The sequence below is a fragment of the Amaranthus tricolor genome, chromosome 1 (assembly GCF_026212465.1).
Source record: "Amaranthus tricolor cultivar Red isolate AtriRed21 chromosome 1, ASM2621246v1, whole genome shotgun sequence".
Lineage (NCBI taxonomy): Eukaryota > Viridiplantae > Streptophyta > Magnoliopsida > Caryophyllales > Amaranthaceae > Amaranthus > Amaranthus tricolor.
This window is the reverse complement of record NC_080047.1, coordinates 22,559,387-22,584,067: the sequence shown is the minus strand read 5'-3', so window position 1 is coordinate 22,584,067 and position 24,681 is coordinate 22,559,387. Positions and strand designations below refer to the sequence as shown.

The following is a 24,681-nucleotide window of genomic DNA, read 5'->3' as shown; positions in this document are numbered from 1 at the left end:
AACTTGTGGATTACCATCTTCATTAGTGATACAATTAACATTCGAATAGACTTCTAAAATTAGAGGGACCCCACTATAAGTTTTACCATTATACATGGTACCTTGCAAGTATCATAATACTCTCTTAATCGTCATCCAATGATGAAGACCTGGGTTTCTTGTAAACGACTTAATTTAGCAATCGCAAATGCAATGGCCAATATAGTGCACGTCATTGCATACATTAAAGACCTAAACCTTTGAATATTCCAATTGAGATTTTGGTTTTTAGGTATGTTTGTAATGTTTCATACTTGGTTTCATAGGATTAGAGATTGGAGTCTTATCTAACATATTAAAACGTTTAAGTACTTTCTCAATGTAATGAGATTCACCAAACATAATTTGATTACCATCTCTTATGATCTTAATACCTAGAACAACATCTGCCACCTCTAGACCTGTCATTTGAAAGGATTTAGACAAAACAATATTTTGTCTCTTCAACATGTACTAAATTAGTACTAAATATGAGCAAGTCATCTTCATATAGAAAATTAAAACACCATTTCCATGATTTATCAATTTTACTATACTCGAACTTGTTGGCTTGATTCAATTTTCATCCAAAGGATTAAATCGTTGCATCAAACTTTTGATGCCATTACTCTGATGCTTTTTTAAGTCCATATATAGACTTAACAAGTTTACACACCTTTTCTTTTAACCTTCCATAACAAACTCATCTGGTTGTTTTATGTATACTTCTTCATCTAGTTCCCCAAAGAAGAATGTGGTTTTCACTTTAATTTAATGCACTTTTTGATGATATATCATAGCAAGTGCTACCAACAAACTTATAGTGATTGTCCTTGCAACTGTGCTTTTGTCTAAACGAGGCCTTGAATTTATCGATAGTAACATGTATCTTCATTTTCTTCCAAAATATCCACTTGCAACCAATTGGTTTAATTTACAAGATGGAGGAAGATCAAATAATACCCAAGTATTATTTTCCATGATGGAGTCCATCACATCATTAACAGCTTCGTTACAAAAGGAGCTATCTTGGGATGTCATTGCATCACCATAAGTCAATGGTTCACTGATTAGGGTTTTATCATAGCTCTCGAATAATAATTATATTCAACCTTAAGCACTATACGGAAAAAAATGGGTTGAACCACGAGGACAAGTGCACATTAAATCTAATCTCTTAATATAGCATGTTTAGGTGGATTGGGTAAATAACTAAAAACTCTACAACAAATAAAAAGCATAACAAAGAAAGCGATGGAAGATAATAAGTACAACTCATATGAAGAAAATAAAGATAGATTTAGTACGCATTACTTATCGATTTTCTAGCGTGAGGTGCAAGAGGATAAACACCTCGGTGTCGTTACTTCCAAAGCATTGATCACTTTTACTCAATTCCACAAAAATATAAAGGTATAGTGGCAAGATGGGATCGAATCCACAAGGAGGAGGTCTTGTGCTTAAACTAAATTAGAGGCATGCGAGGGTTGTTTTTAGCTTTTGTTTGGGTTGGTGTCTTCTATCAAGCAAACTAATACAATAATGGATCAAAGCAAGTAAGATAAAGCTAGGACATGGGGAGTCCACTCATCGTCATGTAAGGGGTCACACATACAATAAAATATGGTGATTAAAATGAGCATAGAAATGAATGAAGCTAGCTCTAATGTATCACCTCAGCTTCTTGGCCTTGGTGATTTAGACATGCAAACTGGGTAGGAGAGTGGGCTTCTTGGCCTTGAACTCAACTAATCCACAAGTCTCGTGTTAAATTCTAGCTCATGAAAATGCAACTAACAAGATGTGTATGCAAGGCTACTAAAAACATCATCAAATACACACCGTTTTAGGTTAGTAAGTGACTAATGATGGTTTCAAGCTTCTTAGCTTCTTAACCATCAACATGAGAATATTAGTTAAGCACATCATCAAGTAAAACTAAAAAATCAACTAAGTTTAGTGGAGTGTGGAGCACTTGCACTCCTTCTTGGGATAGCTCATGAACAAAACTTCACTAAACTAGCAAACATTCAAGCTCTATAATCCAAAATCAAGCACATTCATCCCACTATATGTTGATAAGCTACTTTACCCCCATGCCCTAGAAGCTAAACTATTCACAAATCATGGATACAAGCATGAAATTAAACATGGAACATAAATCAAACATAATGAAGAACTAAGGAGTAAGGATGGTCACATTGAAGCTCTAACAACTAAGAAAAACTAACATGCAAGTACTAAAATAGGAACAAAAATATGCAATAAATGAGTTTAACCAAGGATAAGCTAAAATCTAACAACTAGAAGCTAACATCAAGCAAGAAAACCAACTGCTTGCTCAAATGCATTTGCCTTGAACTAGCACCATAGAGCCTTGAACGAGCACTGTACTACAAGGCACTAGGAAGCTCTTGGATGGTAGGAGTAGGTTCCGCGCTTCGCCAAAAGATGAAATGGGTCACTCATGCTATCGAGTCATGTTTTGGAGGCGAGGAACTTACACAAATAAACAAAGACAAAGGGGGAAATGCAATAGTATGCACCTAAATGAACTAAAATGTACAAGAATGCAACTAAAACTAACCAAGTCAAAACATGAGCAATTAATTGCCAAAATAAAGGTGGAAATGCAAGTAAATATGCGAGAAAATGAACTCATGACTACCCGATGAGTGACATAAAACTCACTCATCAATTACCCAATGAGAAGCAATGGGCAAGTGATTAAACCTTGATAAAATAAAAAAGCAAGTGATCAAATTTAATTTTCAAATTTTGGCCGAAGTTGACCTAGAAAAATCCATGTCGAGACAATCTGCCCACTGCTAAATGAGATCGTAATTCTTTGGTCCTAAGGTTATTTTCTAAAAGATGTGGGAAATTTCTCATAACGCTTTAGTGTTTATTGGACATGTGTTGCACTCAAATCACCCGACTAAAACTAAGTCGGGAATCAAACACCTAATAGGGAGTAATCTTAGGAATTGTATCATATGTGCTCTCAAGCATAGAACTCACTAATCAGACAAGTCAAGTAGGTTTTACAAAGGGATGTAATTTTTGCTAGGGTAAAGGTAGAGTAAAGTTTGGGAATGTGGTTGTCAACGTAAAAGATAATAAGCAATCCAAACCAATAATAGCAACAACCACACTTCCTATCTTAATGTCAACCTTTTAGCATCAATAAGAGCATACGAAAACACTAACAATCCATACAAACTTTATTCTCATTTTTTTTATATTATATCATCTTTTTTGTAATTCTCATGGAGTTTCTTTTTGTATTTATTCCCCTTTTATTGATTTTCATCAATTAAGATATTTGTAATTTTATGTTTTTGGAGGTTGTAAGAGGAAATGGGAATATGAATAAGCCAAAAAGGATGTTTAGTAGATTAATGTTAACACCATTTCATCATTAAAATTCACCTACACTAAATAATGTATGCACACACCAAAACCATTACCACTATATTATCTTCTGGGTAAGAAAAAGGATCATTTAGCCATGCGGAGGTAAATAATGTAGCTATAAAGAAAAGATCAAAGCAAAGAAAGGGGTACCTAAAGTCATATAATGCACAAGGTAGGCTAATTTGACAATGTACCGTTTACTATAAACGTGTTATCATCCCTGGTTCAAGAAAAGTAGACTACACTAGAAGAAAACAATCATGATTTCTTGATTCCTTAACTAGCACTGAAAAGAGGACTCACAAATACAGTCCTAGAAGGTTCAACCTTCACAGATATAGTCAAAATGCGCCTCAAATGTTAGTTACCAAAGCCACAAACCGCACAAACAAGGATACCCCAAGCCAAGCGAAAGAATAATCAATTTCCTTAATCCCAAAACATACTCAAGGTTAGGAAAATATGAGTAAGCATATAACAACCACAATGTACACAACAGGAGCTTGCAAGCTAGTTTCTTAACTTAAATAACACTAGAATAAAGCGAAAAACCCAAAAAACTAGGATAGGCTAGAACAAAGAAACTACAAAAAAAAAAAAAAGATTGGCATTATTGGCACTTTATTCAAGCAAAGAAACAAGACTAAACTAACACCGGGTAATCTCCCGCAAGTGCTTTTGTTTCTCGTTGGTAAGCTCAAAACATCACTACTACATTAACGAGCAATGGCGACGCTCTATTGCGACGGTTAGGTTTGAACCGTAGCAATAGATACTCTATTGCGACAGTTAGGACGCTATTGCTACGGTTATTTTTAAACCGTCGCAATAGACCACTTATTGCTATGGGACGGATATCTATTTCTACGGTTGTGTATAAACCGTCGCAATAGACCTTCAATTGATGAAATTATATTAGGGCAGTGTTTGCCGGGAAATGAAAAATAAAAATTTCATTTACTTTCAACTTTCCCACCTTCACTTACGAGGATCTGAATTTGATTTCACAAAACCCTATTCACCGTCCCACCTTCAGCTATCTATTCATTCACTCTTACTTCTCAAAAACCCTATTTCACAAACTAAATTGTAATTTCTTCTGAAACTGAATTTGATTTCCTCATTCTTCTTTGCGAATTTCGATCTACTGTTCGTTGGTTGCTGCGGGCTGCCGTAAGTGGTCGTTGTTGCTGCTGTTGGGTCGTTGTTGCTGCTGCTGTTGGACGTTTCTGTTGGGTCGTGGGACGATGCTGTTGCGTCGTGGGTAGCTGCTGGTTGGTCGTGGGACGGTGCTGCCGCTGTCATTCTATCAATTGCTGCTCTGTTGTTGGCCGTCCTGGAGGTTGTTCGCATCGCTACTGCTGTTCATTTTTTTGCTTACGATTACAAACCATTTAATCCTTGTATTTACTGTATAGATAGTGTGATGTTCGCTGGATTCTTGTCAACTAAATCCGTTACACCCTCAAAATAAAGGTACTAAAATTTGCCTTTTCTTCTTAATTCATTTCAGTTCTTAATTTTGCTTGATCTTGTTATACCTGATCTTTTTATTTTTCCTAACTGTGAGGATTTCGTTGTTTCTCTTAATATACTGTTCATGTACTGCTGATTCTTAAAGTCTGCGTTTTTTTTTTGATTGAATCATTGGTTATTTAGATTGCCCATGTATCATTTTCTTGCCAGAATGTGTTCATTTAGTAGTTGTTTTTGGTTGTACTTGTAAGTACTTGTTTATTATTATCTGGCCTCTGGGTAAGTTTTCATATTGCAATTTCTTTAGAATGGAGTTTGAAGGTGTTCCTGTCTTGTTTAATCCGCCCTTTTTGTTTTTGTTTTTAGAATTGGTATAGAGATTAGGTAGTATTTCTATTTTCAATTGTTTATTATTTTTTATTTGACTTATTGTTAGTAATATAATCATAATTCAAATCTCTGATTTCTTGATACAAGTTGATTAATTGTTAATTGATCTAGTGTTTTTGCCTTTAGTATAAAATCTTATAATACTTACTTTTAGGAAATGGATAAGTGGTGGGAATTTCCTAGATGGAGTTATGATTATCAAAAAGGAGCGGATGAATACATTGAAAAAGCTTTTGCTACAAGGTCCCAAGGAAATCAAATTAGTTGCCCATGTTGTATGTGTTATCATCGATATTGGTATGGTCGGAATGACGTGAAAGATCATATCATTTGTAATGGTTTTGTACCAAGAAGTGATGAATTTTCTGGGTTTGGGAAGATGGGTGATGAAACAGAATTAGAGGCACATGATGAACCATTGAACATGAATGATGGTATACAAGAAATGTTTAACGTTACTCTGAGAGAAGGGCCAAATGATGAGGCAAAGAAGTTTCTTAGTCTAATAGAAGAAGGCCAACAAGAATTATATCCTGGTTGCAAAAAATTCTCTAGACTTGCGTTTACAATTCGCCTTTATATATACAAGTGTGATCATAAGTTGAGTAATGTTGCATTTTCTGCTTTGCTAGCATTGTTTAAGGAAGTTCTACCCGATGATTCTGTATTGCCAACATCGTTGAATGAGGTAAAAAAAGTGTTGAAAGTTTTAGGTTTAGATTATAAAAAAATTGATGCGTGCCCTAATGACTGCATGCTATATTGGGAGGAGCATGCAACTGCAACAAGTTGTCATGTTTGTGGGGCCTCAAGGCGGAAATCAAAGGAAAATGATCACACTGAATATACCTAAGAAAAGGCACATAAAATTCCAGCAAAAATTCTAAGATACTTTCCACTTAAGAAAAGGTTGCAAAGGTTATATATGTGTGCCGAAAATGCTAATTGCATGAAATGCAATGCAAATGGTCGAGGAAAAGACGGACTTGGACTTTTGCAACATCCGGTGGACGGTGAAGCTTGGAAGAACTTTGACAAATTGTATCCAAAATTTGCTCAAGATCCTCGTAATGTGAGGCTTGCATTAGCCACAGATGGGTTTAACCCATTTAATTCAATGAGCATTGTGCATAGTACATGGGCTGTAATTTTGGTCAACTATAACTTGCCTCCATGGTTGGCCACAAAGTCAGAGTTTTTAATTTTGTCATTACTTATTCCTTGCCCATTGTCTCCTGGAAAAGATATTGATATCTACTTGCAACCACTTATCAAAGATCTTAATGATTTGTGGGAGTTTGGCCTAGAAACATATGATGCGTCAACAAATACAAGGTTTGACATGCTAGTACCTTTGGCGTCTACTATCAGCGATTTTCCTGCTTATGCAATGGTATCTGGTTGGAGCACAAAAGGTAAAACAGCTTGCCCATATTGTCATTATGAAATTGATTCAGTGTGGTTACCATGTAGCCACAAGTATTGCTACATGTGTCATCGCAAATTTTTGGATACTGATCACCCGTGGCGTTTTAATAAAAGAAACTTCAATGGAAAAATTGATGAACGAATTGCACTCGTGCCTTTGACGGGAATTGAGATTGAGGAATTGCTTTGTGATTTTCCAAATCATTATGGAAAAAAGCAACCTAAGATGAAACAAGCAGAGGATGATCCTAATCCGTGGAGAAAGATGTCCATACTTTTTAAGTTGCCTTATTGGAAACATTGTTCTAATCCCCATAATTTGGACGTCATGCACATAGAAAAGAATGTGGTTGATAATATTGTTGCGACATTGTTAGCCATTCCTGGGAAGACAAAAGATAATTTAGCTGCTCGTCAAGACCTAAAAGACCTCCGAGAAAAGAAAGACCTACGTTGGGTTCCTGAGTTGGAGATTAAAGAGTTAGAAGATGGAACTGAAGAGGTTCCAACATCAAGGTTTTGGATGAATGCCAATGAAAGACGATTGTTTTGCCAAACCATAAAAAATGCAAAGCTACCACAAGGTTATGCCTCAAACATTGCTCGTTGTGTGCAAGTAAATGAACGAAAAATCACAGGATACAAGAGTCATGATGCACATTTTATGATGCTTGCTCCCAATTGCCGCAAGCATTACCTTAAATAAAGAAGTTGCAACGCCTTTGATAAGGCTTTCTAATTTTTTCAAGGGTATATGGAAAAAAACAATTAACCCTGAAGAAGTTAATAAAATTCATTCTGAGATAGTTGAAACTTTATGTCAATTTGAGGGGAATTTTCCACCAGGTTTTTTTGATGTCATGGTTCATTTGTCGGTTCACTCAGTAGAACAAATTACGCTTGGTGGACCTGTTGCATTAAGGTGCATGTATGCAATTGAGAGATATCTTCGGGAATTGAAGTCAGATGTTCGGAATAAGGGTCGTCCGGAGGCTTCAATGGCTGAAGGCTTCTTGGCCAAGGAATGTGCTAGATTTGTTGCTCGATATCTAATTAGGTCAAAAGGTCCAAGTCCACAAGTCAGTGAGCCTTCTATTTCACAGGAATTTCTTCCAATGCTTGGACATCCTATCAGGGGAAGAGGAAAAACATCAAAGAAGAAACAGGTTGGGTTTGTCATCGATCAAATCACATGGATTCAAGTGCACCAATATGTCTTGTTCAATTGCAATTGTGAAGAAGTTTAGAGATACATTAATTATGACTAGTAAACCTTTGAGCTAAGATTTATTATTCATTTTTTATCTCTCGTTTATTGTTTAACGTTTTCTATTCTTCTATCATAGTGAGCACAAAGCAACAGTAGAGACTCATTGAAAGAGAAAATGGGATACGGCTCAAAGTCATTGCAAGGATTTCAAAGATTGGTTTAAAGTGGCAATCACATTGAAGGTTGATGAAGGTCAACCTGTCTTAGACCATGTCAGGTGGCTATCAAAAGGACGCTCTTCTAAAGAAAAAATGTACAGTCGGTACTATGTCAATGGTTGTAGGTTTTATACTATGAAACGAGAGGCAAATTATGCCACACAAAATAGTGGAGTAACTTTAACGGCGTTAACACATAGTTTTGCTAGTAGTAAGGATAAAAATCCTTCAGTGGGAAACGTCATGTATTATGGTTCTGTGGAAGAGATTATTGAGATATCTTATCATGATCATTTTAGTGTTGTCTTGTTTAGATGTGTTTGGATTCATTCAGAAATAAATGAACATCAACAATCTTAAGTTAACAAAAATAAAACAATATGTAAAGGAAAACCATATATCTTGGCATCTCAAGCACATCAAGTTTTTTATGTAGAAGATCCAACCAAAGAAGGTTGGCATTTTGCCACACATAACAATCCAATGGAATTGTCTGATGGTACCCATATATTGTTATTGTATATTATTTTTCTTAGTTCTTATTTATATGATTGTTTACATGTATTTATCTAACTTGATTGATGTTTTACGACTTGTAGATGAAAGAGACTAAAAGGAAAGTTGTTGCACAACAAAGAGAAGCAAATGAATATGAAAGGAAAAGAATGGAGAACATCAAGCAAAATGTAGAATTTATGACAGCTAAAGGATGTGGAACTATGGCAGCAAAGATTCTTCAAGCTAGATGTTAGAGATGACACATTATCTCATAGTGATGATGAAGACTACATACCTATTGATTATGAGGTTGATAATAATGAGGAAATAACTAGTTCAAAGGTATACAAAATAATGTTGCATCAATTTTAATTATAATGTATCTAATTTTTTTTATGTAATGTATGCATCTTATTTTGTTTTTCCAGTTTCCAATGAAAAAATCCACAAAGAAGCGATCATTTTCAAAGAGAGGGTATATGTCTACCTTTTTATCTCCTTCTTGCCAACAACATGAACAACTCACGAAAGTAAAGGTTGCATAACATAACAGACAAAAACATCAAGAGAGTATGGAACAAGAACAACATCACCAACAACATCACCAAGAGCTTTCTATGCAACAACCTTTGTTGCAGCAGCCTATGCAACAACAAGGTATGCAACCACAACAACCCAAGAAAATGAACTCCAGGTTTTGCCCACCAGGGGCATTGTCTGACTATCTTGATCTTCGAAAGAAACAAATGCAAAGAAAGGATCTTGTAAATGAAATTAACAATGCAAATGAACTAATCTTTTCGAGTGAGCATCAACCTTCTCCCATAAATGCAAACGAAGTTGGCTGTACCGTAGATGATATTGAACCAATACATGAAGAACATACAGAACAAGAAGCAGAAGAAACTAGAATTGTGGTTCAAGGTTTGATTTGCAACACAACTTATTTTTTTAAAAAAATTATTATTATGCTTCAGTTTTAAAGTCCATCACATGTCAATGTATTTCTATTTTTTTCAGCTCCAAAAAAGAAGAAGCATCGAGGTCCCACAAAGCTAGTTGAGGTTCATGCTCGTACAATGCATGAACGACCAGTGATCGTCCTTAACGCAGTTGGACAACCAATTGGTCCTACAAAAAAAATTATCAATGAATACAGTCGATTTCTAGGGACTGTGGCTAGGAATCCTGAGTATGCACCGCTGAATTATTGTGATTGGCCAAGCTTACCTACACACGACAAAATGTGGATGTATGTCCAAGTAAGTGCATGAAATTATTATTTGCTCAATTCTACTTTAATTTATATGTGGACTAAGTAAAAATTAAATATATAGGAGAAGTATGTGGTACACGATGCTGGCAAAACATGGGCGTTGACCACTATGAATGCCATGTGGAAAGATTGAAAATGTAGGTGTAAGAGATTATACTACTACAAATATAACATGTGGAAAGATGGAATAACCGTCCACCAATAATTTCAGATTACCAATTCGAACTACTTCTAAAGTATTGGGATGCTGAGGAAGTTAAAGTATGTATTCCTCTTCTTATATTAGAAAATCTGAAAAAATATAATGGAATAATTGTTTACAGTAGCGTTGGTAATTATTTTTTCCATCCAATAGAATGAAAGTAAGAAGAATAAATCTAATCGACAAGTGGCCGATGACTTTCACACTATGGGTCCTACATCCTACGCAATGTTGCGTGAAAAATTGGTAATTTTTTTTTAGTTTTTTATCTATTTATACAAAATAACCTTAACTAATGAAATTATTTTGAATAGAAACAACAAGATCCAAATAAGGAAGAACCTTCAAATGCAAAAGTCTACATCACTTCTCGAAAAAGAAAGCCAGGAAAGTCATACAAAACAAGCTTCGATGTTGCAAAACAAAATATTGTATGTTCCCGTACATATTTGCCCTTATTATTTGTGTACGAAAGCCATGATATCATGGCTCGAGTTTTACAGTGTATTTTTGACTTAATTTGCATACACTGGTGTTTTAAAATGTTAATAGGAGAAAATGAAAGCAATAGAGTCGCAAGAATATCAAGTTTCAACTACAAAGATGCTTATAGTGAAGTGATAAAGAAACCAGAGCATAGTGGACGTGTGCGAATGTATGGAAAAGGTGTGACAAAAACTTCTCTAAGGAAAGTGAGACTAACTCGAGCTACATATTTCCTCCCGAGTTCTTACAGAACATGCAATCGCAAGTTATGGATCAAGTACTTGAAGCTAATCCCCAACTACAGAAACTACTTGAAGCCAATCCCGAGGTCAAAATTGTGCTTCCAGATCTATAAAAAATAGGAAGTAGTACTACAACTCCACCTACTGAGTCAAATGGACATTCTTCTGTTGGAGCACACTCTAACAATCGATTAGTACGTTATTTTCTTCTTCCTATTTTACTACCATTAAATTTAGTGAATCGTCATCAGTTTGCATGTTTGGATCTTGAACTCTCCTTTATCACTCAAAACATTAAAATGATTGACTTGTACGCTATTGTATTATATAAGAGTTATTGTTGGAAAGCCACCTATGAATTGTGCTAGTGCTAGTTGTGATGCTTTATATTAGACAACTTGTGAATTGAGTTAAAAGTTCAATGTGCAGGTTTTGTTTGTACGCTACATTTGGGTGGTTTTAATCAATTCACAAAGGAGACTTTGTCGAATTTTTTAGTGCTTGTGCTAGTTGTGATGCCTTATATTACGCAACTTGTGAATTGAGTTAAAAGTTCAATGTGCAGGTTTTGTTTATACCCTATATTTGGGTGGTTTTAATCAATTTACATAGGAGATTCTATCGAAATTCTTACTCGAGTTTTTCTTGCTAATTAAAGAGTCTATCTTTAATAATTTTGATCTATTGAAACATTACATTTCAACTTCAATTTTAAATTTCAGAAATAATTGATGTCTTTGTTTACGCAATATTTACATTAATGATATCTTTGTTGTACCTTTTTTATTAACTTTACATAACCTTTCATGTAGGCACTTGATGGAGCTAATGAATAAGAGGAATTATATCAAAGTTGAAAATCTTTGTTGATGTTGAAGTCCTTTTGCAATGTTGCATGTATCAAAACCACTAATTGAACTAATTAGAGTTGGTGCTTTATTTTGTATTAGAGTTGATGAATTATATCAAAGTTAATTATATATATATATATATATATATATATATATATATATATATATATATATATATATATATATATATATATATATATATATATATATATATATATATATATATATATATATATATATATATATATATATATATATATATATATATATATATATATATATATATATATATATATATATATATATATATATATATATAGCTTTATCAAGGCGTTGCAATAGAGAGCCATGACCATCGCCATAGACCATTGGAACGGATAAAATATGGGGTTGCAATATGTTGCAATGACCGTCGCAAAAGACTTATTATAACAGTTGCAAAGTGACCGTCGCAATAGGTTTATAGCGACGGTGATAAGAACCTATTGCTACGGTTATAGTGAGACCGTAGAAATAGATCTATAGCGACGGTGATAAGAACCTATTGCTACGGTTAAAGTGAAACCGTCGCAATAGATAGCTGAACCGTTGCAATAGACCTATACCTACGGCCACAAATGCGACGGGTATGGAACCGTCGCTATAGACCTATTGCAACGGTTATTGAACCTATTGCTACGAGTATTTGGGGTAGTATTAGCTCATTAATGTAGTAGTGCATCTAACATACAGAATGAAAAATATAAAGACATACTTGCCTTAGAAATGCTCTCAATTCTAGCATCTCCATTACTACCTACATGGTGACGCAAAACTCTCCACTTAACATAAGTTATGGAGGTAAACAATCGAGGATCGGTGCCATATAGAGGCGGACTAGAATGTAAGGCTCCTCTAAGCCAAGGTAACGTCATCTCCATCTTTTTCGCTCATTTTCTTTTTCGAGCCCTCTTCATTGGCATCTCTTATTGACCCTACCGCAAGTCCCAACACAATTATCCATATTACAAGCAACCACATCATAAACATCAAGCACTACAAGAAAAACCATTTTTAGCAACAATAAAAATCATTGCAAAAAATTGTTTTTCGTTGCTAAACATGTTTTGTCATTCGATTTAATCCAAAAAAACTAATTTTTCATTCAAAAATCAATGAAAACCCTAAATTTTCATCAAGTAAAACGGAACCCCTAATTTTCGTTCGATTTAATGTAAATCTCTATAATTGAACACTAAAATTAAGGAAAAAGAGGGGAATCGACGAATGTATACAAATAACAAAAATATCAACCCGGTTATTAAAAATAAAATCAACAATTAACGAAAAAATACCAATTTTGACCAATTTAAGCCGTGTAATTCTTTCTTCCTCTTCGCCATTGAAAAGCCCTATGATGGAGATTTATCACTTTAATTCCCAAAATCACATGTAAATCCATAAAATAATTAAACCGCAGATCATAGAAACATATCTTGCGAATCCATAAGGTGGTATGCAAAAGCTCTGATGGTATTACTTCTTTAGGGTTTGCTTGTTATAACTTCCACCACTATGTTTTTCTTTTTGTGAAAAATAACTTGATACTTTTAAATCACCCTCTTAGTACTATAATGATGGGTACTATAGTACTAAGAGCTTTTAAGTCTAATGGGTCACAACCCCATCACAACTTAATGGGCTATATTTATAAACACGTGGTGGGGCCATAATCGCTTATTAAATACTTTAGCATAATATCTCTAATTTGTCCCGATCACCAAAAATAAAGATATTATTATGGTATCTACATAATATTATTTTCATGACATTATTGCCTTTAAGCCTATTTAATCTTTAATAAACCACTATATTATTGGCTATACTAATGACGATCCAGACATTATTATTTAACATGTGTGACCCATATTATAAAGACCTTACAATCTCCCACTAGGTCTCATATGTTTCCTTAAATGCGTCATACCTTATGAGCTCAATTATATCATCATTACCTTAGGCAACACAATCTCGTCCATCAATCTCATCAAAATAGGACTAATGCAGTTTTCATCATGATAAACACAATTTGACCTCCAATGATCACACATATTAACATGATTAAATGACATAGATCAATCATAAAAAAATGTAGCATGAAAATCACATGAATGTGGCTTACACATGTCGATTTTCAACTGGCCTACTTAAAAAAAAATTTACAACTGTAATGTTAGGCAAGAAACTGTCTAATTACTCAACTTTATTCTGATCAGAAAATAAAACTTAACTTGTAATCAGTCTTTATGATAACCAAGTCCCACTAAACTCCAGACTCCTTAAAATCTATTATTCCCGTGTGAGTAATATGCTCATGAAAAACATTAGGCGGGAGACCTTTTGTTAGAGGATCTGCCAACATATAGTTTGTGTCAATTTTCACAATTGAAATTTCTCTTAACCGAACTCTTTCTTTAGTGGCTCGATACTTTATTTTGATGTGCTTTGACTTAATCGAGCTACTATTATCATTTGAATACAGTACTGCAGACCTGTTGTCACAATAAATCTTTATAGGCTTTTCAACCTCATTACTATTCGCAGCCCAGTGACAAATTTTGCATAACCATAATCCCTGGTTTGATGTCACAAAACAAGCAATGAATTCTGCCTGCATGGTAGAAGTAGCTATAATTTCCTGCTTAACACTTTTCCATGATATCGCACCACCAGCTAGTAAATATATATAACCTGTAGTGGATTTACTTGTGTCTTGACATCCCGCAAAGTCAAAGTCAAAGTATCCAACGACCTCCAAGTTATCTGATCTTCTATAGGTGAGCATATAGTTCCTTGTTCGCCTAAGATATCTCATTACCCTTTTGGCTGCTTTCCAATGGCCCATTCTTGGATTATTGAGATATCTGCCTAACATTCCGACAATGTATGCTATATTTGGACGCGTACAAACCTGAGCATACATTGGACTTCCCACACATGACGCGTAGGGAATCTTCTGCATCTTCTGTCTTTCCAGATGACTCTTAGGGCATTGCTCGAGACTGAATTTGTCTCCCTTAGAGATAGGGGTATCTCCTGGCTTATAATTTTCCATGTCAAATTTCTTTAAGACTTTATCGATATAGTTTCTTTATGATAACCATAGAGTATATTGTGATCTATTACGCAATATTTCAATTCCTAATACAAAGAAGGCTTCACCAAGATCTTTCATCTCGAAATTCTTTGATAGAAATTTCTTGGTTGCATACAGCATGCCTGTATCATTAGTCGCTAATATAATGTCATCGACATATAAAACCAAGAAGATCATCTTACTCCCACTGAACTTATGATACACACAATCATCAATAACATTTTGCTCGAACCCAAATGAGAGAATGACTTGATGGAACTTGTAGTACCATTGACGAGATGCTTGCTTAAGCCCATAGATGGATTTCTTTAATTTACAAACCATATTTTTTTAATCTCCTGATACAAAATATTCTGGTTGTAACATATAGATTGTTTCAGCAATGTCACCATTGAAGAACGCCGTCTTTACATCCATCTGATGTGTTGGACCTCTTGAATTTTGATGATGACTACACTTTATTTAAGCAAATATGTTTGTAGAGATTGTGTGCAAGTCAATATCCGATCTTGACTATGATCGTTGATAGCACCTATGACTTGGTCAATGGAATTTACAAAATTTAGGAACAAGAACCGTTTTTCTGTAGAAGTTTAGAATAACCATTTCCTAAAATTAGTAAATAGGTAACCATCCCTATTATTAGTAATTAGCAACCGTCCCTATTATTAGAAAGCTCAACCATATCTATTTTTAGCTTAAAGTTCCAGCAGTTATAATTGGAAAAAAGGAACTGCAGTTAAATTTAGTACAAGGGAACTTCTGCTTAAGGGAAGAGAAGCTATTATTAGTAAATGGGAACAGCGGTTTTTTTTAGAATAACCATACACTTGAATTGGTCAAGTCTAATGCCTATTTTCAGAGAATAACCGTAGGGTGACTTGGATTTTAGGATCCACATTATTCTCCTTATTATTTGGGTTAAGGGAATAATGGTTGGAATATTCCATTTTATTAGGGAGTTTATTTCTATAAATAGTAATCCAATTTCCAAGTATCCTAACGTATGAGCTTTAATCAATTCATGCAATATTTTTGGAATTTTTACAAGAAATATTTTGTTTCAAAAATTGCCAATCAACTTACAATATTTTCTTGCGCAACTTATTAATTTTATTTTTAGAGAATTTTTATCCTTTTGTAAGGGATTTTGAGTGATAATTGCAATTAGACTTGGGTGAGTCTAAGGGGGAAATAGATAGCTTTGAGTGAAGCTAGTGAGGAGTTTGGCTTTTAGTAAAGCTAAGTTTGTTGCTTTGAGTGAAGCAATTTGAAAGAGAAGTTGGCCTAGTTGATTCGCTTCGAGTGAAGCAAGGTGTTTAATGTAATTGTAACGAGTTGCCTTATACATAGTGGAGAATTTAGATATCCCATGGGGTCGTGATTTTTCCTTCTAATTAGGCCTAGAAGGTTTCCATGTAAAAATCGTTTTGTCTCTTTCATTATTTCACTCTAAGTTTAAGTTTTATTTATTTTATTTAATTCCGCAAAAACAGGGCAAAAACGCTTAAACTCGTAACAACAATTCACCCCCCCCCCCCCCCCCCCCCTCTTGTTGCTGTTCCCGTCTCTGACTAAGTCTACATGATGTAATTCAAGCTCAAAATGCGCAACAAGTGCCATGATTATTCTAAAAGAGTCTTTCGATGATACAGGAGAAAAAGTCTCTTTATAACCAACACCTTTCTTTTGAGTATAACCCTTAGCCACAAGACGTGCCTTATACCTCGTCACATTACCTTGCGAGTCCCTTTTGATTTTGAATATCCATTTACAACCAATGGGTTTCGCGCCTTCTGGTAATGGGACAAGTTCCCAAACATTATTGTCATGCATAGAATTATACTCTTCGTTCATTGCGCTAATCCATTTATCCGAATAGGAACTTTTCATGGCTTCATGGAAGTTGATAGGCTCATCTTCCATTAGACCACCACTTTCTTCATGTTCCAGGAGATAGACACTGTAATCATCTGGAATTGCACTTCTCCTTTCTCTAATGGAACGACGCAATGGGACTTGTACTTGTTGCTCTTGTTCTTGAGGTTGTTGAATTTGTTCATCATGAATAGGACCTTCTATTTCATTAGGAGGAATAACAACACTGTCTTGTTGAGGTTCCTCATATGTTTCTTGAAAACCATCTTTATAAATCGTTTCAGGAATCAAAACTGATTCTTCCTCAAAGACAATGTCTCTTACTTTATTCTTCCCCCCAAATGAAACATCCTCAAAGAACATAGCAGTTCCCATCTCAAATATAACTTTAGTAGTAAGATCATAAAATTTATAACCCTTGGATCTTTCTGAGTAACCAATAAAGCAGCAGCTAATTGTTTTGGAATCCAGCTTCTTTTCATGTGGCCTATAAGGCCGTGCTTCAGCTGGACATCCCCATATATGAAAATGCTTCAGACTTGGCTTTCATCTAGTCCAAAGCTCATAAGGTGTTTTAGCAACTGCTTTAGTTGGAACTCGGTTAAGAATGTAAGCTGCAGTCTTTAGTGCCTCACCCCAGAGGGAATCTGGTAAGACTGAATGGCAAATCATGCCTCTTACCATGTCCTTAAGAGTTCTGTTTCGTCGTTCAGCCACTCCATTCATGCTGGGTGATCCCGGCGTAGTGTACTGAGGCCCGATCCCACATTGCTACCATAGTATTCTCCCCCACGGTCGGATCTGACGTTCTTTATGCGTTTATTGAGTTGATTTTCAACTTCAGCTTTATACGCTTTGAACACATCCAAGACTTGAGATTTTTCTTGAACAAGAAACAAATATGCATATCTAGAGTAATCATCAATGAATGATACAAAATATTCTTGCCCATTCCAAGATGAAGTTGGAAAAGGCCCACATATATCTGCATGTATCAATTCTAATGCTTCTGCAGCTCTGTATGCACCTGATTTCTTAGACTTGGTTTGTTTACCTTTAATGCACGCAACACAATTATCAATACTTGTGAAATCAATGGGGTTAAGGATCCCATCAGACACTAAACGCTCAACTCTATTTATAGAGATGTGGCCTAGACGTTTGTGCCACAATTCACCTGATTGTGCCCTTATCAATTTTACGCTTAGTACCAGGCGTTTCAACATTTAGGCTTTCATTATAAGAAACTACAGTATCAAGCATATATAGATTGTCATAAGTATTAAACGATCCAGTCCCAATTTCAATCGAATTAAAAGACAATGTAACTTTATAGTTTCCATAGGAACAACAATATCCTGATTTGTCCAAATAAGAAACAGAAACCAGATTCCGAATAGAGGACGGTACAATAAAAGTGTCTTTCAAATCCAAATAAAAACCAGTACTTAACAACAGTCTAAAATGCCCTACAGCTTCCACCGCCACCGCTTTTCCATCACCCACGTAGATGTATTTTTCACCATCAGTTGGCTTGCGGTTGCTCAGACAGCCCTGCATAGAAACACTTATGTTAGATGTAGCACCGGAGTCTAATCACCAAGTGTTTCTTGGTACTGAAGCTAAATTGTTCTCAGAACAAACCAGAGTAAAGGTTATACCTTTCTTTGCCTTCCAGGCCTGGTATTTAGCACAATCTTTCTTTAGGTGTCTAGATTTTTTACAGAAGAAACAATTAATCATATTTTCCTTAGGTTTCTTCTACTCAGGACCTTTACCAGCTTCATCCTTATAGGGAATTTTCTTTCTCTTTTTACCTTTATCTTTAGTGTTACTAGCCAGATGAGCACTCTCTGTCTTATTTCGTCTCAACCTCTCTTCCTCTTGCACCCAGAATGAAATGAGCTCATTAAGAGACCATTTCTCCCTTTGACAGTTGTAACTGACCATGAAGGGATCAAATGCATTTGGGAGAGAGTTCAAGATTATATGTAAGAGGATATCTTCTGATATTTCGATCTTTAATGTCTTGAGTTTTGAAACAATATGAGACATTTCCATAATGTACTCCCTTATGTTTCCTTTTCCTGAATATCTTTTGGAAGTAAAGCTGCTTAACAACAAGCTTATTTCCGCCTTATCGCTTTTAATAAAGCGTTTCTCAATTTCAGTAAGGAAATCCTTGACATTTGTAACCTCATCGGACACAACGCCCCTAAAAGATTCTGGAATGCCGCGCTTTATGATCATTAGACTTAGGCGATTCGAGCGATCCCACTTCTCATAGAACCTTTTATCCTCAGCGGTACTATTATTTGTAAGAGAAGGGGGTTGTTCTACTCTTAATGCCAAGTCTAGATCCATGCAACCTAGAGTAATTCGAACATTCTCTTTCCATTCCTTAAAATTAGTACCGGTTAGGACTGGAATAGAGTTCAAGTTGGCATATATACTTGAAAAATTAACTGAAAAGGAACAAAAACAAACAATATAAATATTTGCTCACTTAGCACTTTATATAACAATTCAAATAATTGTCAAAACCCATCACAAGATATCAAACGCATCATTAATGCCAAGTCTTTGGACAGTAATATTAACTACTAGCGATACTCTTGTTGCAACAATCAAACATTAATGATAATATACGTGCAAAAATAAATCCTCTTTTGGGTTGATTCATAAACCACATATTTCACTTGATAATCATTACACGTTTATCGTCACAAATGTACATATATCTGGCCAAATATTAACCTTCCTTTGGGCCGACTAATATTCGCACAGAATTATACATACATGCATTCAATATTTCTCATAAGTTGTCTACATAATAGAGATCACTTTGGTGATATTTTATTTCAACAAGCTTAATCAAAATAGTGAACATCTATTATTTGTCAAACATACGTTATTATCACCATTTGTGTGTTTAAATTTCGGCCAAATAATAGTCATCCTTTGGGCCGACTATTACTTGCACGAAATTAAATGCACACATCTCAATATCTTAAATCAGGGGTTACTTTGGTAACTTATTATTTCAATTAATTAGTCTAAAAATAGAGACAAAATTTTTGCGTAATTGTCAAGTATAAAAAAAAGGGACTGATTAAATCCTTAATATATGTGCATATTAATAATACTTTTATATATTATCCTTGATTAATTCACGTTCAACGATCATATTAAGAAATTGCAGTGTATATATTACTACAATATATACATGGAAGCATTAGCATATGAGATAAAATAGCCGATTATCATGAATGTATAGTATACATATGTCGGTTATCATGAATTGAGATAATAATTATCATGAATTGGCTATATCAATGCACAAGAAATTATTAATTATCATTCATTCATTCGTTATGATAAAAAAATAAACACCGTAAATCAATGGTTTCTTTAACGTAATTTAACGAAATTAATCATCATATGAGACAAAATAGCTGAAAACGTCAAACAGTGCTCAAATACAACAAATTAGCCAAGTCGAAGCATAATATTCAATTAACATAATACTTTGTTTCAACAACATATTTGAAACAATGTAATTGAGACGCACATGAATTTAATTATAGTTGATATAACGATCAAGATTTAAAGATTATTGAATCTTTATTCCAATAAAACTCATACGATTGAATAATCAAACCATAAAGCCCTAAATTATTTAATGGATCTAAACATGTAGGCTCTTGATGCCAATTGATGGAGATTTATCACTTTAATTCCCAAATTCATATGTAAATCCATTGAAATAATTAAACCGCAGATCATAGAAACATACCTTGCGAATCCTTAAGGTTGTATGCGGAAGCCCTGATGGTATTACTTCTTTAGGGTTTGCTTGTTATAACTTCCACCACTATGTTTTTATTTTTGTGAAAAATAACTTGATACTTTTCAATCACCCTCTTAGTACTATAATGATGGGTATATATAGTACTAAGAGCTTTTAAGTCTAATGGGTCACAACCCCATTATAACTTAATGGGCTATATTTATAAACACGTGGTGGGGCCATAACCGCTTATTAATTACTTTAGCATAACATCTCTAATTTGTCCCGATCACCAAAAATAAAGATATTATTATGGTATCTACACACTATTAATTTCATGACATTATTGCCTTTAAGCCTATTTAATCTTTAATAAACCACTATATTATTGGCTATACTAATGAGGATCCACACATTATTATTTAACATGTTTGACCCATATTACAAAGACCTTACACGCTATATTTGAAGAAGGCTCGAGAGAAGAGGGAGAAATCAAAGCACAGAATCAGAAAAGGAGAGAGTTGAAAAATTAAGAGAAAGGAGGAATGAGAAATGAGGAAATGTTAAAGCAGAGATGTAAAAAAACTGAGTGAACAGTGTTTCATCTTATTTAATTACAAGCATTTTATAAGTAAAGGAAAGGATAAAAGAAGAAGGATAAGGATTTGACTTTGTTGTATCAATATATTCTATAAGTTTTTGCAACGATTTATGCGGTTACGAATATCTATTTTAGTTTTAGCTACAAAATTAGTCCTTGCTAAAGATGTGTTCTAACCCGCGAAATTAGTTAAAGAGATAGGAATTTATTTTTGCAATGGGGAAAAATTAGTCGTTGCCAAAACTTGTTGCTAAAAATAATTTTTTTTTTTTTTGGTAGTGAAAAATAACTACCTCTGCGGTCCTCCCATCATCATTACCATCAACTACCTCATAAGAATAAACTTGTTCAACCATGGGCTTTTTGAAGGACTTGGTGAATGTAAAAGACAACTGTCTCTTAGCCTACTCACACTGCAATAGTTTAGCTTCACAATTGATCAAAGCGCCCACCCTTAAGATGAGAATAGTTTAAGGATCTTCTCCCCAATGTCAAGCACAAAAAAGTCACAAACTTACATTTGGGTGGTTTTACAGAAAACTATTTTTTGTTGGTGAGATTTAAATATTGACAGCAAAAAGAGCTTTGAAGACACTCCTAATTCCTAAGATAAAGGCATCCAATAAAGAGTTATGGCTGAAGTTAAAATACATGCTGAAATACATTAAATAGAGAAGTTACAAAACATGAATCATTCACATTAGGAGTAGATGGAACCTCTTAAGCATGTAAATGAGGGGATTATTACCATAATTAGAGCTCATTTGATGGTTGAAACTATGTTAGCAACGATGGAGAAAAGTTACTAGAATTAAAGAGATTACGACTAGGGGAGGATATTTTAGGTGCTATGACACGTAAATAAGTAGAGTATTTACTGTCATAAGTAATGCTTTATATTAGGAAATTGTTAATTTTGTTTAAAGAAAAAGAAAACTAAAGAAGTTTTGTAGTAAAGTATGTTGTTTATGATTGAATGTCTTTAGTTCATTAAATCGTGTATGAGGGTTTGTTATTGGCATCCTAAGTACATTTTAATGAGTTTAAGTACAGCAAATAAATAAGGAAAATGAAAAGTTCAATTAGTAATAGTTATAACTTAATACGAGACTAGTTTTTAACAAATTGTAACAGCATTGTCCTGAGGTATGCCAAGTGACTTTTATAACTTTTAGTATGTTTTTAGAGCCTTTTGGTTTGTTTCATGTACTTGCGAACACTACATAAGGCTATGCGTTAAGATTAATAAAGATAGACTTGAAATTTGATTTAAAACCTTAAGCTATTTTTGTTGGACCTCTTGAGTTTTGATGACGACAACACTTTATTTAAGCAAATATGTCTTTAGAGATTGTGTGCAGGTTGATATCCGATCTTGATTATGATCGTAGATAGCACTTATGACTTGGTTTATGGGAACATACATGTCGAAAGGATTCAAAGGATGTTAGGAGAATATATCGCTTGGGATGTAAAATGGAGACAACAGATCTACTGTTCCCAAGTTGGATTATCTAACAAAACTAGAATTAAGAGACAGCGCACTGTTCCTGAGCTAAAGTCAGCCTACGTTAACTGGAAATTCTGGTTATTTATTTTTAATTATTATTTTTAGTTAATGGATTAAATAAAGTTAATTTGTTGAAATTATAATTTATTTAAATTAATTGGCAAAGTTTTTTTTTAAGAACCAACGTTTTAATTAAAAAATCTTTTCAGGACTTATATTTAGTAAATAATGGAATTTACTAAATATAGATATAGCAGCCATTTTCTCTTCTAAGAGCCTAAGATAACTGATTCCTATAATTAGTTAGTAAGTAACTGTCCCTATTTTTAGTAAGCCTAACCGTATCTATAATTAGCATAAAGTTCCAGCAATTAAGACTGGAACAGAAACTGCTATTGAAGAAACTGCTGATGAGGGAACTGCTGCTTAAGGGAACTGAACCTATTATTAGTAAAAGGGAACAATGGTTATTGTTATTATAACCGTGTACTTGATTTAATCAATTTTTATGCTTACTTTCAGGAGATAACCGTTTGTTGGTTTAAATCCACATTATTCTCATTATTATTTTGGATACGGAATAATGGTTGGAATATTTCTTTTAATTAGCGAAATTGACTCTATAAATAGTGGACTCGGTTGTTCTTCAAAACTTGCCTTAGTATGAGCCATTAAATCATATGTAATTTTGGGAGAATTTTTACTAGAAAATTTTGTTTTAAAAAAGCCAATTAATTTATAATATTTTCTTGTGCAACTTATTGATTTTATTTTTAGAGGATTTTTATCCTTTTGTAAGGTATTTTGAGTGATATTTGTAATTAGACTTGGGTGAGTCTAAGGGGGAAATAGGTAGCTTTTAGTGAAGCTAGTGTGGAGTTTAGCTTTTAGTGAAGCTAAGTTTGTTGCTTTGAGTGAAGCAATTTGAGAGAGAAGTTGGCCAAGTTGATGCGCTTCGAGTGAAGTAAGATGTTTAATGTAATTGTAACGAGTTGCCTTAAACATAGTGGAGAATTTAGAAATCCCGTGGGGTCGTGGTTTTTCCTTCTATTTAGGCCTAGAAGGTTTCCACGTAAAAATCGTTTGTCTCTTTCATTATTTCGCTCTAAGTTTAAGCTTTATTTATTTTATTTAATTCCGCAAACACAGGGCAAAAACGCTTAAAATCGTAACAACAACAATTTACCCCCCCCCCCCCCCTTGTTGCAGTTCCCGTCTCTGACTAAGTCTACAATTAGTATCAGAGCTCTGTTCTCATTTGATCAGGAAACCCTGAAGGCAGAATCCTGGTGTTCCCAAAGATGTCAATCATGAACGAGCGAATGGAAGAAGGGTACTGAAATAAACTACATTTAATAAAGCTTAATTATAAGTGCTTAAGCTGATTGGGGTTATCAAGTATGTTAATTCGAGTAATAATATTATTATTTTGATAATCTTGACTCAAGTATTTCATTTGTTAATATTTTCAAGAAAAAGGTATATTTTATTTAATGTATAAAATTCGTATAAAGAGTACTTCGATAAAAGTGTATTTTAATTATATTTTATTAATTGATTACTATCTTATCTTTATAAAAATAAATTTAAATAAGTATTGAAAAATAAATTCGTAAATGCAATTCTTATTCATACTACCAATTACTTATTTTATAAATCGTCTATTGTACCCTTACAACACGTCTTATATAAAACTGTCTTACGATGAGACGACTTTAATAGAATTTTATGGGTCAAAGCTAAAAATAAAAACCTATTTTACCACAAATAAACCGACACACCCCTTCTCCATATCTTTCTTGATCCTCATCCATTACCCTTACTCCTTCATTTTCAAACACAAAAACAAAATCAGCTACCTTACTCCTTTCTTCCTCACTCACGGCTGACCCACGAACACCACCATCAACTGGCAGCCCAGCCACGAGCTCCACCACCAACAGCAACCACTTCTCCTCCTTCCTTTATTGTTGGTAACCACTTTTCCTTCTTTTGTTGTTTTGTTTTCAAATTTAAATGTTAGGATTTTGTAAATTGATTTGGGAATTTTG

The 24,681-nt window shown here is 34.2% G+C and overlaps 1 protein-coding gene across 1 annotated transcript; it reads right to left on the bottom strand.

The window, feature by feature from the left end:
- Positions 1-18,487: 18,487 nt before the first annotated feature.
- On the bottom strand, positions 18,488-19,523 carry LOC130807834 (uncharacterized). Its single transcript, XM_057673186.1, has 2 exons — positions 19,484-19,523; positions 18,488-19,191 (listed from the first exon to the last, which is right to left on the bottom strand). Exons 1-2 carry the CDS (start codon positions 19,521-19,523, stop codon positions 18,488-18,490), a joined length of 744 nt encoding a protein of 247 aa, XP_057529169.1.
- Between the last annotated feature and the right edge of the window lie 5,158 nt (positions 19,524-24,681).

Bases quoted from the DNA above. Each gene is read 5' to 3' on its own strand.
- LOC130807834 (XM_057673186.1), bottom strand. From the start codon at position 19,523: ATGTATAATTCTGTGCGAATATTAGTCGGCCCAAAGGAAG. The intron at 19,192-19,483 runs GTTAATATTTGG...GTTCCTTTTCAG, and splicing joins ATTAGTCGGCCCAAAGGAAG to TTAATTTTTCAAGTATATAT.